We start from the raw sequence: 16,979 nt of genomic DNA, 5'->3' as shown, positions 1-16,979 counted from the left end.
TCATACATATAATACATGTTTACAATTGTTATTTTTGGTCTAAATCCAAGAGGTGTTTTAGCAAAAATTAATGAATTTCTTATAGATAGTATATACATCACAGACAATAAGACGTGTTCACATAAACACCGAACTTCGTGTCTTTTTATGCAAGACGAAATATTTTAGTGAAAATCCAGTGTTTGGGTTCAGTAAATTCATCATCACTTTTATGTACATGTAAAATATATAATTTCAGCGGAAACAAGTTAGCGTTTGGTATAGGGAGAGTATTAGCTTGGTCTACAGCTGACGTAGTATAATTATCAATAATCTGCGTCTGTTGTTAAATCTAATTGTTTGATTTCCCCCAAGCTGTTATAAATTTACTTCAAACGTTATGAGATACTCATCATCAGAGTTCTTTACACTTTGAAATCGCCGCGTGAAAAGAATCACCCTGCGTAAAAAGAATCAGTAAAGCAAAGCCGTTATACAATTTCTAAATTGGGAATTTTATTATTTTTCAACGGGAATTAGTTGAGAAACGCATTAAAAGATAATTGCATGTATCAGAATATTCATGCTTCACCTTTACACTTATGTACATTGTATACTATATCGATAAAAAACAACAACAAAAAACAAAAACAAAAACCAAAAACAAAAAACCCACACACCCCCAAACCCCAAAATTTTCTCAGTATTGGAGACATTTAATCAATTACCTGAAGATCAGTAAATATAATTTTCCTTGCCAATTGATTTATGGAAAATATAGCTTTTTCTGAAATGCAATAATCAATAAAATGACGTATCTTTATAGGGTTAAAAGTGTAAATAACACACACACACACAAAATAAATATAAAATGTGATAATATATTTATATGTAATATTGGGGGCGAGTTGTCTCAAGAGAAGGGGGCGACTTGTCCTAAGAGGGGGCGACTTGTCTTGAGGGCGAGTTGTCTTGGGGGCGAGTCGTCCAGCATTCAGTTAACGTACCTATACTGGATTCTTAAACTACATAAAAACCCTTACAAACAAAGATACATTGATGGATCCAGCAAGTGCTCTACCAAGCCCCTATCTTCTCTAGCTGTGAAGGAGAAACCTCAAACTTACTGTGCGCCTACATATGCCAGAAAGGGTGTTAATCAAATGTGGATTCTAAAAAATTCTAAAGAACTTTTAGTAAACTTGAAATCGCAAAACTTTTCCCAAATCAATAACATCAAAACCTGACTTTTCAACATTTTACACGAATATTCCTCACGATAAATTAAAGACTAGACTTTTTGACATCGTATACAGTTGAAGCGCTTCGTCAACAAAAATGAAAAACGGAAATATTCATATCTAGTGATCAGTCATCCAAAAAATTACTTTGTTAAACACCACTCTGATTCCACGTACAAGCACTCTGAAGTTGAATTAAAACATATGCTAGACTTCCTCTTTGAGAACATCTTCGTCGTCTTTGGTGATCAGGTCTTCCAACAGTCTGTTGGAATTTCCATGGGCACAAACTGTGCTCCTTTGTTAGCTGACTTGTTTCTATATTCATATGAAGCAGAATTTATTCAAAACCTTCAACGTGAGAAGAAAACATATATTGCTGTGGACTTCAATTCGACATTTAGATATATCGACGACGTTTTGTCTATTAACAATAATAACTTTCATTTATATGTGGATTCGATATATTCCTGTGAGCTAAAAATAAAAGACACCACTCGTCCACTTCTGCTTCATACTTAGACATTGTATTGAAAGTAGACATTATTGGTAAACTGAAAACTCAAATGTATGACAAACGGGATGATTTCACTTCTCCATCGTCAACTTTCCATATTTATGTAGCAATATTCCATTCTCACCTGCATATGGTGTTTATATATCTCAACTGATTCGATACGCTAGACCTTGTTCAGTTTTTAAATCGAGGCAAGCTACTGACAAAAAAGTTGATGGTACAGGGGTTTCAACAGTCTCGATTGAAGTCAGCATTTCACCAATGCAACCTATCATTGGGTCAAATGCTGTCTTACGTGTTTCATAACGATTGTTAGGCCGCTCTTGGTACACTGATTTTGACTACGAATAACTCCATTTACCTGATCAGGACCGGTCGACAGAGGATGTTTACTCCTCCTAGGCACCTGATCCCATCTCTGATGTGCCCAGCGGTCCGTGTTTGCCCAACTATCTATTTTGTATTGCTTATAGGAGTTATGGATTTGATCAATGTTCGTTATCTTCACCTTTCACCCAGGGAACTCGAAATAAAAGATACTACAGTCTTTCACATCTACTTCATACTTATATATTTTATATAACATATATGTTAATTGCAAACTAGCAACTCCAATTTATGGCAAACAGGAAAACTTCCGCTACTTCATCGTCAATTTGTATACTTATGTAACAATGTTCCGTTATCACCTGCATATTATGTTTATTCTGCGTATGATCAGTTTTTAAATCGAAGGGTGGGGTACTGACAAACAACTTGATGGTGCAGGTTTTTCTACAGTCTTGTTTAAAGTAACCATTTCGCAAATTCTATGGTCGTAACAATCTAGTTTGCCAATACAACCTATCACTGGATCAAATGCTTTCTGACTTGTTTCTTACCGATTGTTAGGCTGTTCTTAGCACACTAATTTTTACTACGGATAAATCCGTTTTCCTGATCAAGATATAGGGCTAACGCCGGGTGTAAACGGTCAATAAGCGATGCTTACTCCTCCTAGGCACCTGATCCCACCTCTGGTATATCCAGGTGTCCGTGTTTGCCCACCTCTCTATTTTGTATGACTTTTAAGAGTTATGGGATCGATCACTATTCGTTATCTTCATTTTTCATATAGATGTTGCCATTCGCTAACTTCGAATTCAAAATCCTTATAAAAAAATTTGAGGGGTACATGTGTACGTTCGTCCTTCATCAAATGGGTTGAATTCATCAGCTCCAGCTCATATCATTACTCTTCAAAAGTGGAGGGCAGTTAACCAATACGTCTTACTTTGTATTTGAAAATAAATAAGTTTTCAAGTAAAAACAAAGGAAGACGTGGGACACCCCACTAGTTGTTAGTGTAAATTTTAGAAAACAATATGATACTCATTGAAAATAAAAAAGATACAATAACAAAAGAGCTATTTTGGTACCAGTTAAACAACTACCCCTTTCGTAGACTGTTCACTATTGACTAAATGATATCGACAATAAAAACTTGCATTGCGAACATTTTTTCTCATGTGTTTGATTATCTTCCTATACAGACTGTGTACATATGTCGGTCGTGTTTGATTAAGTATTTTGGTCGTTCCTGGTTTTTTTTTTTTTTTTTTTTTACACACCAGAGTGGTTTGTTAACAGCGTGTGTCAGAATGTTTGCTTGACTGGGTATTTCAGAATGTTTCTTGGAATCCACTTCTATGGTATCAGACATTTAAAGATTTTCATCAGTTCGAATGATTAAATGCACTGTGAACTTTTCCTGTCCGATGTAATTTTAACCAATCAAATCCTTCGGACTGGTAAATTTTAAGAACACTGATTGACAAGAGTCTGTTCTTAATTCCTTACAATACAAAGTAATACATCGATTTAAAAACTGATGATATACAGAATAAGTTCTTGCGTATCGAATCGGTTGTTAGGCCGTTCTTGGCATACTGATTTTCACTACGGATAACTCTGTTTACCTTATCAAGATATAGGGCTCACAACTGATGTGACCAATCGACAGGTGATGCTTACTCCTCCTAGGCACCTGGTATATCCCGGGGTTTGTGTTTTTCCAACTTTCTATTTTGTATTGCATGTAGGAGTTATCAAATTGATTAATTCATTATCTTCACCTGCCATTATCCGTGGGATATGAGCTGTAAAATCCTTGATGTTCAAGCCACTAGGTAAAATAAAAATCATCGTCAATTGGCGGACAGCCATCTTGAATTGAACGCTTACTAAACTAGATTGACTACGTCACCTCGTAAGATATGCATATACTTCAAAGACAAGAGTTTTAAGTGGAATATTCAGATCAGAGACTGAAGTACGACTGTCTTTTCATCTTCGATAACTAATTCGATCTTAATTAGTCGGGGTACTGTAGATTCCTTTATTTTACTCGAGTACTTTATATGACGAAATAACTCATATACGTCAAATCGCGTGAAAATTAATTTGTGTATCATCTGTTCATCAAGAGTTCGTGCACGCATATTAGCAACAGAAAATTAAAGACGAGTAATTTTATTTTACAAGTGAAGCTTCTCGCGAAAGTACGCAATAATAAATCCCTCGCGTATGCTTAAAAACGTACAGTAATTCGAGTTTGCATAAAAATAAAATTAGCAATTACGATAGACGAGAGTTTTGTGTCAAACCCCCTCCCCCAACCCCCACCCAAAAATCATTGTCCAGAAATTTAATAATTTTTGTTCTTCGTCTCCTTTAATTTATGACTTCGTATAATTTCTTTCTTGATCTTGTATCGATGCAATTTTAAAGGTATTTAGTCTCTTTGCTCTTAAATGTACTTACGTCCACAAGCGAATCCTGCGTTTGACCACGATCCGTCAGCTAAACAGGTTATCGTTTGCTTCTCGAATGCATTTGTTTTGCATGTGAATTCTACCGTTTCATCCACAGAGTAATTCTCTTTCAATGTCTCACTTGTTGAATCTGACGGAACATTTGGCTTATCACAGGTCACATCATCAACTGGAATAAATATATTTGTCTTATTTTACCATTGCAAATTACTCTACAGAGATTGCGATTTTTAGCATGGAAATATATTGCCAAATTGTGAGACAATTTATAAGAAAGGGATTTTTTGTCATGCGATTTTAAGAACTATCACGGACTTTGAAAATGTAATTCAGTTAACATGATACCAAGAAAAATGACTCTTTATTGTATATTTACCTCTATTTTGAGGAAGTCTGTCACACAGATTACAAGACATTCTGCAACCTCTTTGCAGCTCTGGATCATGATAACAGTTTGACATATCTAATGTTCTTTCCACACAATCGTCGAATATATCGTAGCATTTCTCTGCAATCCAACAACAATTGCAATACTGTGCATCAGCATTAATGAGGCCAGTAGAAAACTGTTTTAAATCCACCTCTTCTATACTATACAATACTTTTGAATAATTTTGCAAGAAAGACGAAATTTCGTTGATCTCTCCATCATACGGTTCCGTATGATGCTACTTTGTCTAATGCAGCGATCTCTGTTTACTTCAACTAGTGTTTGCATGACATAAAGAATTGAATGTAATTGTAAGCAATGATTAAATTTTATCTTTTTGTATATCAATAATTCACGATATCACAGTAAAATGTTTTCCATTCAGTTCAATAATGATGACACAGTTTGTGATATTTACCTGTGTTGCATGTGTCTCAGTCAACACGTTTTTATATGATTATTTGAATATGGTTTACCGATTCCACAGACGTCACAGTAGTTTCTTGTACACAGGAATTTATTGGTGATACACCAAGGTCTGGTGCCGTGTCCAGGATTCCGACAATAATTGCTAAGTAGGTCATCATCTAGGTTCCTGATATATAAATAAATTATATGTTGATAATGCATCCCTTCATTGCACTAAATAACATGACTGACAAAATTACATGAGACCCATGGGCAACAACACTCCCCTGAGTAACCCTGATCCTGTTGTTCTTCAAATGATTTTTAAAAGCATCCTCATTTCTGCAAAAATGTTTTAACCCATATAATTAACTCAATTTAGTCCCACAGGGTTAAGAATATGAACTTGAATCTGCACAACACCGATTGCTTCAATATCAACATTGCTCTCTGGGCCTCACAAACACGGATGACAGACAATACATGTGTGTGATCAGAAAAGTTCACGAGCAATTGCGCAAGTGAAGAAACAAGAGGCCCAAGGGCCACATCGCTCACCTTGGCTCATATTCAAAAAGTTTCCCTATATATTTGTATGCAAACTTTGATCCCCCTTGTGACTCTATCCCACCTCTGGGGGCCATGATTTTAACAAACTGAAATCTGAAATATGTCAGAAAGCTTTCATGTAAATATCAGCTTTTCTGGCTGAGTGGTTCTTGAGAAGAATATTTTTAAAGATTGTTCCTATATATTTGTATGTAAAACTTTGATCCCCTATTGTGGCCCATCCAACTACTGAGGGTCATGATTTGAACAAACTTGAATCTGCATTATGTCAGGAAGCTTTGATGTAAATCTCAGCTTTTCTGGCTCAGTGGTTCTTGAGAAGATTTTTAAAGATCTATCCTATACATTAGTATGTAAAACTTTGATCCCCTATTATGGCCTCATCCAACCCCTGGGGCCATGATTTGAACAAACATGAATCTGCAATATATCAGAAAGCTTTTAAGTAAATTTCAGCTTTTCTGGCTCAGTGGTTCTTGAGAAGAAGATTTTTAAATGACCCCACCCTATTTTTGCGATTATCTCCCCTTTGAAAGGGACATGACCCTTCATTTAAACAAACTTGAAAGTCATTTACCCAAGGATGCTTTGTGGCAAGTTTGGTTGAAATTGACCCAGCAGTTCTTGAGAAGAAGTCGAAAAAGTGAAAAGTTTACGACGACGACGACGCCGCTGACGACGACAGACAACGGACAAATCTTGATCAGAAAAGCTCAGTTGAGCATTCGGTTCAGGTGAGCTAAAACGATAACGATATTATATCTGGACATTTGATCAAACAATCTACATGTAGGGATACATTTTTTGGTACTTACATTGGATTATAACTATTACTTAAGCAGTGTTTCAACTTAGACCATGGTAAACATCTGGTAAATCGGCGAGTGATATCAACATTTCCTCTGTAATTTTCTCCATTATTGGTATAACAGAAGTTGGTATCATTTGCTGCAAAGAAATATTTAAAGGCAAAGGAGAACCATGACATGTAGTCAGAGAAACTTCCTTTCACTTGTTGATTGCATGTATATTATACAAATGGATGATTCTAGACACTCAGAATATGTCGCATGTATTTCTTTTCATTGAATTCAAATGAAAAAAGAACAAAAGACACTATTGATTAAATCATCTTTATAGGATATTGTTAGTAAAACTCTTTAGTTTTTATTTGTTTATTGTTTTACCTCGAACCCCCCATTCAATACTTTTTCACTCATATCATGATGATGTCACTACCTTTAAGTTGCGATACACACATTTTGACTTATGCATGATTGTCAGGTCGAATAAGTAAGGGTTCTTTAATGTACTAACGCCTACCGTTGCACGAGACCTCTGTGTTTAAGGTCATATCCGAAAGACTCATGAATTTCACTTCCAATATCGGGAGCTTGGGGAAGGAACAATCACTGTGTTAAACACAGTACCGGGATCGAGAATCGAAACCAAGCCTTTCGGTTGTGGAGCGAGCGCCCTATCCACTAGGCTAAAGCACCGATTGAAACCATTTAGTATCGAGGAAGGAATTTGAATTGATTATATGACAACTACATGTACATGAAACTCTTATACATCAACCTATATTTCACGCAATAAGTATCAGAAGAGTCATTATACAAGTTAAGAACACCCGATCGTTGTTTGAAAATTAAAAGTGAACAAACATATTAAGGGCAAACTGACAACTTAACTGTATGACAAACGGAATGATTTCAGCTTCTCCATCGTCAAGTTCGCATATTTATGTAGCAATATTCCATTATCACCTGCATATGGTGTTTATATATAAATCTTATACGGTACCAATTTTGATGCACTGATTCTATACGCAAGAGCTTGTTCTGCGTATAGTCGGTTTTTAAATCGAGGCAAGCTACTGACAAACAAGTTGATGGTACAGGTGTTTCAACAATCTCGATTGAAGTCAGCATTTCGCAAATTCTATGGTCGTTATAACGATCTAATTCGTCAGTACAACCTATGATTGGGTCAAATGCTGTCTGACGTGTTTCATACCGATTCTTAGGTCATTCTTGGCACACTGATTATGACTACAGATAACTCCGTTTACCTGATTTGGATATAGGACTAACGGCGGGTGTGACAGGTCGACAGGAGATGCTTACTCCTCTTAGGCACTTGATCCCATCTCTGGTGTGTCCAGGGGTCTGTGTTTGCCCAACTATCTATTTTGTATTGTTTATAGGAGTTGTGAGATTGATTACTGTTCGTTATATTCACCTTTCATTCTTATGGAAAATAGAAATGAAATTGTCAAACTACATGTACATACTTAGCTTTATATCTTTAGCTAGCGGACTTTATGTAAATTTAAGAGATAATTCTTAGATAAATAAAATGTTGGAAATACACATAATATACTTATTCATGGCAAATAATGAAATAATTTACAAATATACTTTCTTGCAAGTCATGTAGAACAAGAGGTCCATTAGCCAAAATGCTCACCTGAGTCATCCTGTTCTTTTTCAGAAGATTTGAAGATATTTTACCCTTTTTGTTCGCACGAAAAAATTTTGAATCCATATTATCACCCCACTTAAGCTAAACGGGATCATGACTTAACCCAAACCCACACAACATATATATTTCCTATATTCCCATATATTCATATACCGTTTAAAATACTATCGCCAATTTTCGACTCGCCCTAATCCCATCCATACTTTTAGAGAAAAGATCTTCAAATTTCCCTCATATTCTTGTGCAAAACTTTGAATGTGTATTGAGACCCAAACTTGCCCATTGGACACCAGTTTGAAGCATTTTTGATCTGCACTACTCGATAATGTTTGCAAATTTGATATGACTAATCTTGGTCCTGTTGTTCTGGAGAATAAGCCTAGTTTTAAAAAGATATATTCTTTGAGACCAGGATGTGAACAAAAGTTTGAGTATGAACTATCTAATGATGTTTGCAAATTAATACCATTAATAATGGCCCTGTTACTCTCGACAGAAAGTTTTAAAGCTCCCTGCTCATATATTCCAATGTAAATCTTTTAAGTCCTATCGTGGCCCCAACCTACCTTGAGGACATTGATTTAAAAAAAAATAATATGCACCGCCTGAACACATCTATCTATTAACATGATTAATCATGATTAGCTGTTCTTATCAAGAAGATTTTAATTACTTTTATTACATATTTCCATGTAAAACTATCGACCTATTGTGGTCTGATATAACCTCTGGTAGCCATAAATTGAACAAATGACTCTGCAATACATTTTGATATGACTGATCATATCCTTGTTGCTTTGAGAAACAGATTTTCAAAGTTTTTGCCTATATATTTCAAAATAAAACTTTGATTCCATATTGTGGCCCCACTCTACCCACCGCAGTTATGATTTGCACAAACGTAAATCTGCACTACCTGGGGATATTTGCATCTTGATATAACTTTCCACGATCCTGTTGTTCTTAAGAAGTAGATTTAAAAGATTTTTCTACTATATTCCATTTAAAACTTTGATGCTTTATCGCGTCTCCATCCTATCCCATGATTTGAAGAATTTCTAAGCAAGCACCCAGGCTTTTTTCTGTTCTGGTTTAGCGGGTCTTGAAAATATTTTTGATAGCTACCACCATAATTTGACTATTTCTTAATCATCTTTCCTTTGAATGAGGTGTGGCCATCCATTTGGAAAATACCTGAATTTCCTTAAACCTATCATGGCTTATGACAAATTTAGTTGAAATTGAAACAGTGGTTCTAGAGAAAAAGTCAAAGAACTTAAAGTTAACAGACAGACAACGGATGATCAGAAAAGTTCATTTGAGCTTATAGCTCAGGTCAGCTAAAACTTTTGATTGATGTACAAGCCGTTCGAGTCCGACATTTCATGTCGGAATAAAAAAATGTTTGAATGGTGTACCAACTGTATGACTGGGACCGGTGTATTATTCATCTCAAAATACTGCATAAATAAATGTAAGTGCTTTGCACCACTTGTTTTTGAATCCTAACAATATTATACAACTGCTAACATTTCTTTTTCAGTAATATACAACTTGTGCATACGTTCTAGAAGTGTAGCTCTCGCAGAAAATCCACTTCCATGCTTCCGAAGACTGGTCTCAAAAGTCAGGCCTAAATGGTTATCTTCTGAAAGAACCGTCATAGGATATCTGTCCCCGCAATAGCTGTCTCGTACAAAGTGTTAGATAAATCAAAGAATAACCTCAAATGATTAAAAATGCATTAAATTTTTGCTAAATTCAATTCAAAACTTTTATTTTACCTATATATTCTAAAAATATTGATTCAAACACATTCGTTAGAAATTCAACATAGAATATGCTTTCCATACGAATTTCCGTTCAAATAGACTGAATCAGTCATTCACCTCAGTCCATATTGGCCAGGCAATGCATGTCTTATTTCCAATCTATCATCACAAGTTCCATCTGAATGAGCCACGATGTCGAATTCGTTGAATTCAAGTTTTAATTTGAATCCATTTGGTGCCTGTAGAAATAGAGTAAATTAAATATAAACATATGCATGAAATACTACATTTATGTAAAGGATATAAGCCCAAAACTGTCCATTCTGTGAGAGAAAGAACTGATCGAGGCCCGTAGGGCCGAGATCAGTTCTTTCTCTCACAGGATGGACAGTTTGAGGCTTATATCCTACTTAAAACATTACATCTTTTGTTCTAAGAATGGACAGTCTCAGGTAAAGCCATTGACAATGATAATTATGAATAAAGCTATTTTTGAATAGTCTGACAATATAACCAGTCTTGCGTAGAAGTTTGTTTCTTTTGTTCACTTATTGGACAGTATCAGGTAAGTAGTCTTGTACTGCAGGTTTTATATTCACTCACTCTATAGTACTAAGCCATATCAACATGCCTTCCTCTGATAGGGAGAGCATTTTCATTGCACAATCAAAATTTAAGGATTTTAATGAAAATAGTGCGAATATTATCTTAATGAGTGTTATATTCTGGATATGGAAGGTGAGAAAGTTATGGAGCCAAATTTAATTTGAAAAGCATTGTGTTTTCGAATATTTGGATGAGGAAATAATTAACGCCAGCCAAAAGAACTCAATACGTCCAACTCCTGAAATGAAATTATTCATAAAAGCGAAAATAATAATGCAGAATTAGGATATGTTAATAAAGAAAACATAAAAAGCGTTGTGAAGAAGTTTTGGAATGTGCCTCTGAATCCAGCGAAATTCAAATACAGTCTTTCAAATTTAAGTTTTGATGCGATATAATAATGACCAATGGAATTTAAAACATTGTGAATATTAAAGTTGAAGCAGAGAATTCTACTAAGGGGAAATATCGTTTTTAAGTGTTTCAGTGATTTTTCCCGATATATGTGTTGATTCTGACTTGTAGGGAATTTAAAGTAAATTTGTATCTCTTTGACAAACGTACTGTCTTTCTCTTATTTTCAGCCTACCTGTAGACGTCTAATAAGTTATTGGGTTTACCTGGTACTGTCCAATAAGTTGACAATTACTGTCCATTATTTTTAAGAACGGACGGTATCAGTCCATTCTTAAAAATAATGGACAGTAATTGTCAACTTATTGGACACCTACAGGTAACCTTTTCACTACAAGTGGACTTTCTCCTATATAAAAGCCCAGAAAGACAAAGGATTGCATAACAAAAGTGGTTTAATCCTGAAAGAAACAGATAAACGAAGTCTGTTCGGAAATTATAGAGCTATACATCGTGATTCCTCTATTCATCTAATTATATGAGGACAATTGATGAAAAATGGGGTATTTGTACAGCACTATCTCATTCATAATAAAATGCATAAATACTTTCAGTTTTTAAACAGTTATCTACCGAATAGGATATATACGATCCATAAAGGGGTACCCACCGCAAGGCGTACATTGTAACATTACTGGTAAGACCATAGACAATATAACAGGAGAATAATTAGTAAAATGAAATATCATTTTGAATTTCATTATCATGGGTCATCCTGTGAAACAATTCAAATATTTGCTCTACAATTAATGGTAAAATCAGTTACTTCCATAGATAACCCGAATTTGATACCTACTGTACACAAATATGAATTTTAATATCAGTGTGGAACAGGGAATGTTCATAAAAGTATGTATTGAACTCGAAAGACGAAGAAATTGTTGGAGTAAACCAAGCTTAGGAGTAGAAGAAATCTACTCAAGTTCTAATTATAATACATAGGCGACATAAGTTTGCTGATAATTTTAGAACCCAAAGTGAGTGAAGAGTAATGAAAGACCATCTATTCTGGAAGAGTCAACGTTGCAGGTGTTCAACGTCATAAAACACGATACGTCAAATTATGTAAAATACAGCGTTAACATTCATGCAACAGCATACAAGTACTGAATGAAAATGTATTTATTGAGCTTTTTGTGTCCGTTGGATCTTTCAACTTCATTGTCGTCATTTGAAGTATATTGATTTGGGAGTGATTTAATTTGAAATGGAGTTATCTAAATCATAAAATGTTTTCTTTGTCATTTCATCTGGTGACGAAGGTAGCAAGCATGTTAGAAAAAACTCATAACCTGCGTTAGTGAGTTATGCATTTGTTTCCTGTCATTATTGTTACAGATGTACTTTCATCATCCGATGAAACGACAAACAAAAACATGTTCTTATTTAGATCTATATTTTGATGCTTTTTTTGGAAAATATAAGTTAAGTACCCAGTACTAGAATGTCATATGGTTGTCCCATTCATTACGTTAACCGTAACAGATAATACACACTTAACTTTGATGATGCTCCATATCTGGTAATGATTACGCAGACAGGTGGAACTAAAACTGGATGGAACTACCGCAGTTTGCAACAAACATGCATTCATTGTCGGAGATGAAAGCATTGTCAATTTCACAACAAATATAAGAGAAAAGTTTCAGTAAAAGTAAATAATATGCGATAGTTGCGGCATATATAGCTGTACATTCAAGCTTATTCCACTATGTTGATGACGTAGTGATATACACGAAGATTCTCAGGTGAGCAAACCATCATAAATTACCATTGCAATTAATTTACTGATGTACGAGATTTGAAATTTTGCACACCTCGAGAATTTTAGTACCATTGAGTCTTGTTCTATCTTATTTTAAATTATGTTTTTTATTCTCAAATTTAAAAACGAGATGTCTCAATGATTTCCAATCAACCCTCCTCAAGTAAAATGATTGGCCAGAATTATGTTTTAAGATACTGCAAATATGGCAGTGTTTGCATTTCCTGTCAAAAGTAAATTCATTCCCTCATGCAATGGTTTACGTATATCCTGACGATAATATTCCAGTAGCATGTTTTATATACTGACGATAATATTCCAGTAGCATGTTTTTCCTCCAGGATATAGGTTAGGATACCCGGGACTTGAAATGTCTGCGGACGTCTGTCCATCTTTAGTTAAGTGTATTGTATCGCCACAGTCTGTAAATATACATTTTATATTTCATATTATCTTAAAGTCACATGCTTTTCAAGAAGTACCTGTTTTTATATTCCTACGAGGAAAAATTTATTCAAAAGTTTTTACATGAGAAGAAAAACTCTTTTGTTGTGGTCTTTAACTTGACATTTAGATTTATCGACGACGTTTTATCTATTAGTAATAATCATTTTCATGCATATGTCGATTCAATATATCCAAGTGAACTCAAAATAAAAGACACCACAGTCTTCCACATACTTAGATATTTTATTCAGCATACATGCAAACGGCAATTTAACAACTAAACTTTAAGACAAACAGGATGACTTCAGCTTATCCATCATGAACTTCCCATATTTATGCAGCAATATTCCATTATCACATGCACATGGTGTTCATGTCTCGAAACTGATTCGATACGCAAGAGCTTGTTCTACGTATGATCAGTTTTTAAATCGAGGCAGTTTACTGACAAACAAGCTGATGTTACAGGGGTTTCAACAGTTTCCTTTGAAATCAGCATTTCGCAAATTCTTTGGTCGTTATAACGATATAGTTTGCCAATACAACCTGTCATTGAGTCAAATGCTGCTTGACCCGTTTCATACCAATTGCTAGGCCGTTCTTTACACACGGATTTTGTCTACGGACTATAACGTTTACCCGATCAAGGTATTATGCTGAGGTTGGGTATGACCAGTCAACAGGGGATTCTTACTCCTAGGCACCTGATCTCACTTCTGTTATATCCAGACGTCTTCCCAACTCTTTTTGTATTCCTGATAGGAGTTACACGAGATTGATCATTGTTCGTTATCTTCACATTTTCATGTTTACAATTTATAATGACAGCCAATTCCTCGTGAATGCGTTGCACTTGTAAACAATGTGTATATGAATCTTGATTAATTCTAAGAAACGGGCATTCCGATAAAAATAAAAGTAAAATGTAAATATAGGATATAAATTTCAATTTTAAAAAGAGAAACACGAGGGTATGAACTGCAACGCTAACGCGCTTCATGAAGTATTCCGGCGTGAAGTATCGCAATTCATATCAACGTGTATTTTCAATCAAAGTACTTAAAGTACTCGTGGGAGTTGAACATTGTGGAAATTCAGTTAGAAAAGATAGTACTGGAAGGGTATGGGGATAAATGACTGAATATTATCATGATTTTAGATACAAATCAACTGTTGTTGTTTCAAAGCGTTACAACAGCAAACATGGATAATGGAAGGCCCATGGGCCACAACGCTCCTCGAGTAACTGAAGTCGTGTTGTTGTTTTCTAGAATTTCACCCCTTTATATTCTCATGAAAAATGTGACCACATATTATGGCCCAAACATTCAAATCAATATGGTTATCAATGCCTTGCAGTTATGAAGAAGTTTTTCCCCTGTATATATACATTCAAGTTTAATCCTAGTTATAGTTAATTCTAAGGATTCATTACTTGAAAAGGTAGTCCAATATGCTAAACTGTCACCTGAGTATACTACAGTCCTGTAGAGGATCAATGGAATGATAAATAATTGTATAATAACTCAAAATAAATGAAATGCAAAAAAATTAAAAATTGTCGGGCATCGGAAATGCACAAGCCGAGTTGCGCAAGGAATGGGCATAGAGGGAACCGGCAGAAAAGTTTTCAAGAATTATCAAGCAAGGAGCAAAATTTTGCGTACATAAATTTCAGCCGACTTAAATCCTTTGTGACCTTGACCTTTAACCCTTGACCAAAATCAATAGGCTTCTTTGTCTCATCAAGGGTGATAATCCATCTAAGTTTAATTGAGATCCTATAATTTGTTAAAAAATTATAGTGCAGAAAACAAAATTTTCTCCAAATTTCAGTCTATTTATAGCCACTGTGACTTTGACCTTGTGACCCCGGAATCGATAGACTTCTTGTCTTACTTAATCGATCTAAGTTTGATTGAGATCCTATAATTCGTTCAAGAGCTATGGTGCGGAAAACAATTTTTTTTCCAAATTTCAGTCTATTTATAGCCAGTGACCTTGACCTTTGACCTAGTGACCCCAGAATCGATAGACTTCTTCATCTTACTGAGGGTGACAATCCATCTAAGTTTGAATGAGATCCTATAATTTGCTCAAGAGCTATGGTGCGGAAATGAAATGTTGATGCGTGCCCGCCTGCCCGCCCAAAGGCACTTCATCAGATCATAAGCCGAGTTCGACTTCATCGCAACTCCGCTAAAAATGAAACACTAGTCAAATAATGTTATTTATTGCCAAGGTATTTGGGATATTATACTGTGGCTCAAACAGGGGGTGAATGAACCTGACAGTATGGAAAGCATATAGTGGAATCAGACTTGTGATGCTGGAAATCTATAGTGATTAATAAACTATACATGTACAAGATCCATAACTTTTTTTTTTCAGTTTGTGAGGGAGAATCCTCAGGTCTCTTTCATCTGTAAACAAACAAACAATGTGTTTTGACCAGAGCAATTTCCAATCCTTTTTGCAGCATAAATTCAACATTGTGGCAACTGGGTTAAACTTTGATAGTGAAGTAATACATGGCAGCACCTTATCCCATGCTCTTAAAATTTCTGTTTGACACACACTCATGACATCCACTCAAACATTACAGAGTGCAGCAAAATCCCATTGTAATAGGGGATTCAAAATGGATAAGTGGTACAAAATATGGTACATACTATTCAAAAAGGATAATGAATTTGACATATTGATGTCTTGGAAAAGGAAATTCTGACATCGGGGCTCTAAGCGTTTTCAAACATTGTCATTTGATAAAAAGTGTTCTACATTTTTAAAAATAGAGATTAATATGTCTTTACATACATAGGTGAGAAAGTTTCCATTATTCCTAGCCGAGACATACCATGTATGCGCAAAAAATTCATAAACAAATATCACACTACTCACGTAGAAAATGTGGACCTTACTGTCAGATCATCAAGCGCAGCGAAACACGCCATTTCGAGATTATAGTCGACGAAAGCTCGGTAACAGTAATGAATAAGGTACACTCATTTTGTATCTATTTTGTGACTTTCTTTATTAAAAGGAACAGTTCTCTAATGTGTAACGTGCAATTACTACGTAATTCAATAACTTGAAGCATGAAGCAGTTTCACTTTGCCACCGGATATAAGAAATTTTATTTCGTATTCCGATCCCAATCGAAAGTTGTTGACTGGGAATGACGTGTTTTAATTCAATCTACATGTAACATCAAGCATTTTTTATATCACATTAAAAAAAAACCCCAAATATATACACATACACAATGTTGTAGAGTTATTTCTTGTAAATTTTCTGAGGTTTCGCACCATATTCGATATTTCGCGCCACGGTGTCAATAGGGCTTGTGTGCAGTTGTCGTTCGTTTCCCTATCAATGTTTATAGGTGACGCTGTGCTACAAACGACAATTTTCAACCTTATATTTTATTTTTCTATGTCTATCAGTATCAATTTGATCGAAATCTTGTATTCAAATTGATTTGAATACAATATCATTGCATTTATTTACATGTCAATTATCAAAATTAG

The 16,979-nt window shown here is 35.0% G+C and overlaps 1 protein-coding gene across 1 annotated transcript in view; it reads right to left on the bottom strand.

Moving 5' to 3' along the window:
- The window catches only part of LOC125652110 (uncharacterized), a 79,872-nt gene that overhangs the window by 12,779 nt on the left and 50,114 nt on the right, over positions 1-16,979 (bottom strand). Inside the window, exons 18-24 of the mRNA XM_048881078.2 lie at positions 13,312-13,424; positions 10,335-10,456; positions 10,010-10,131; positions 6,774-6,906; positions 5,457-5,575; positions 4,927-5,058; positions 4,540-4,719 (exon numbers count right to left, since the gene is read on the bottom strand). Of these exons, the coding sequence (XP_048737035.2) occupies positions 4,540-4,719; positions 4,927-5,058; positions 5,457-5,575; positions 6,774-6,906; positions 10,010-10,131; positions 10,335-10,456; positions 13,312-13,424 (921 nt within the window). The remainder of the gene's footprint in view (positions 1-4,539; positions 4,720-4,926; positions 5,059-5,456; positions 5,576-6,773; positions 6,907-10,009; positions 10,132-10,334; positions 10,457-13,311; positions 13,425-16,979) is intronic.

Source organism: Ostrea edulis, chromosome 5, assembly GCF_947568905.1.
Source record: "Ostrea edulis chromosome 5, xbOstEdul1.1, whole genome shotgun sequence".
Classification (NCBI taxonomy): domain Eukaryota; kingdom Metazoa; phylum Mollusca; class Bivalvia; order Ostreida; family Ostreidae; genus Ostrea; species Ostrea edulis.
This window is presented reverse-complemented; position numbering and strand designations above follow the sequence as displayed.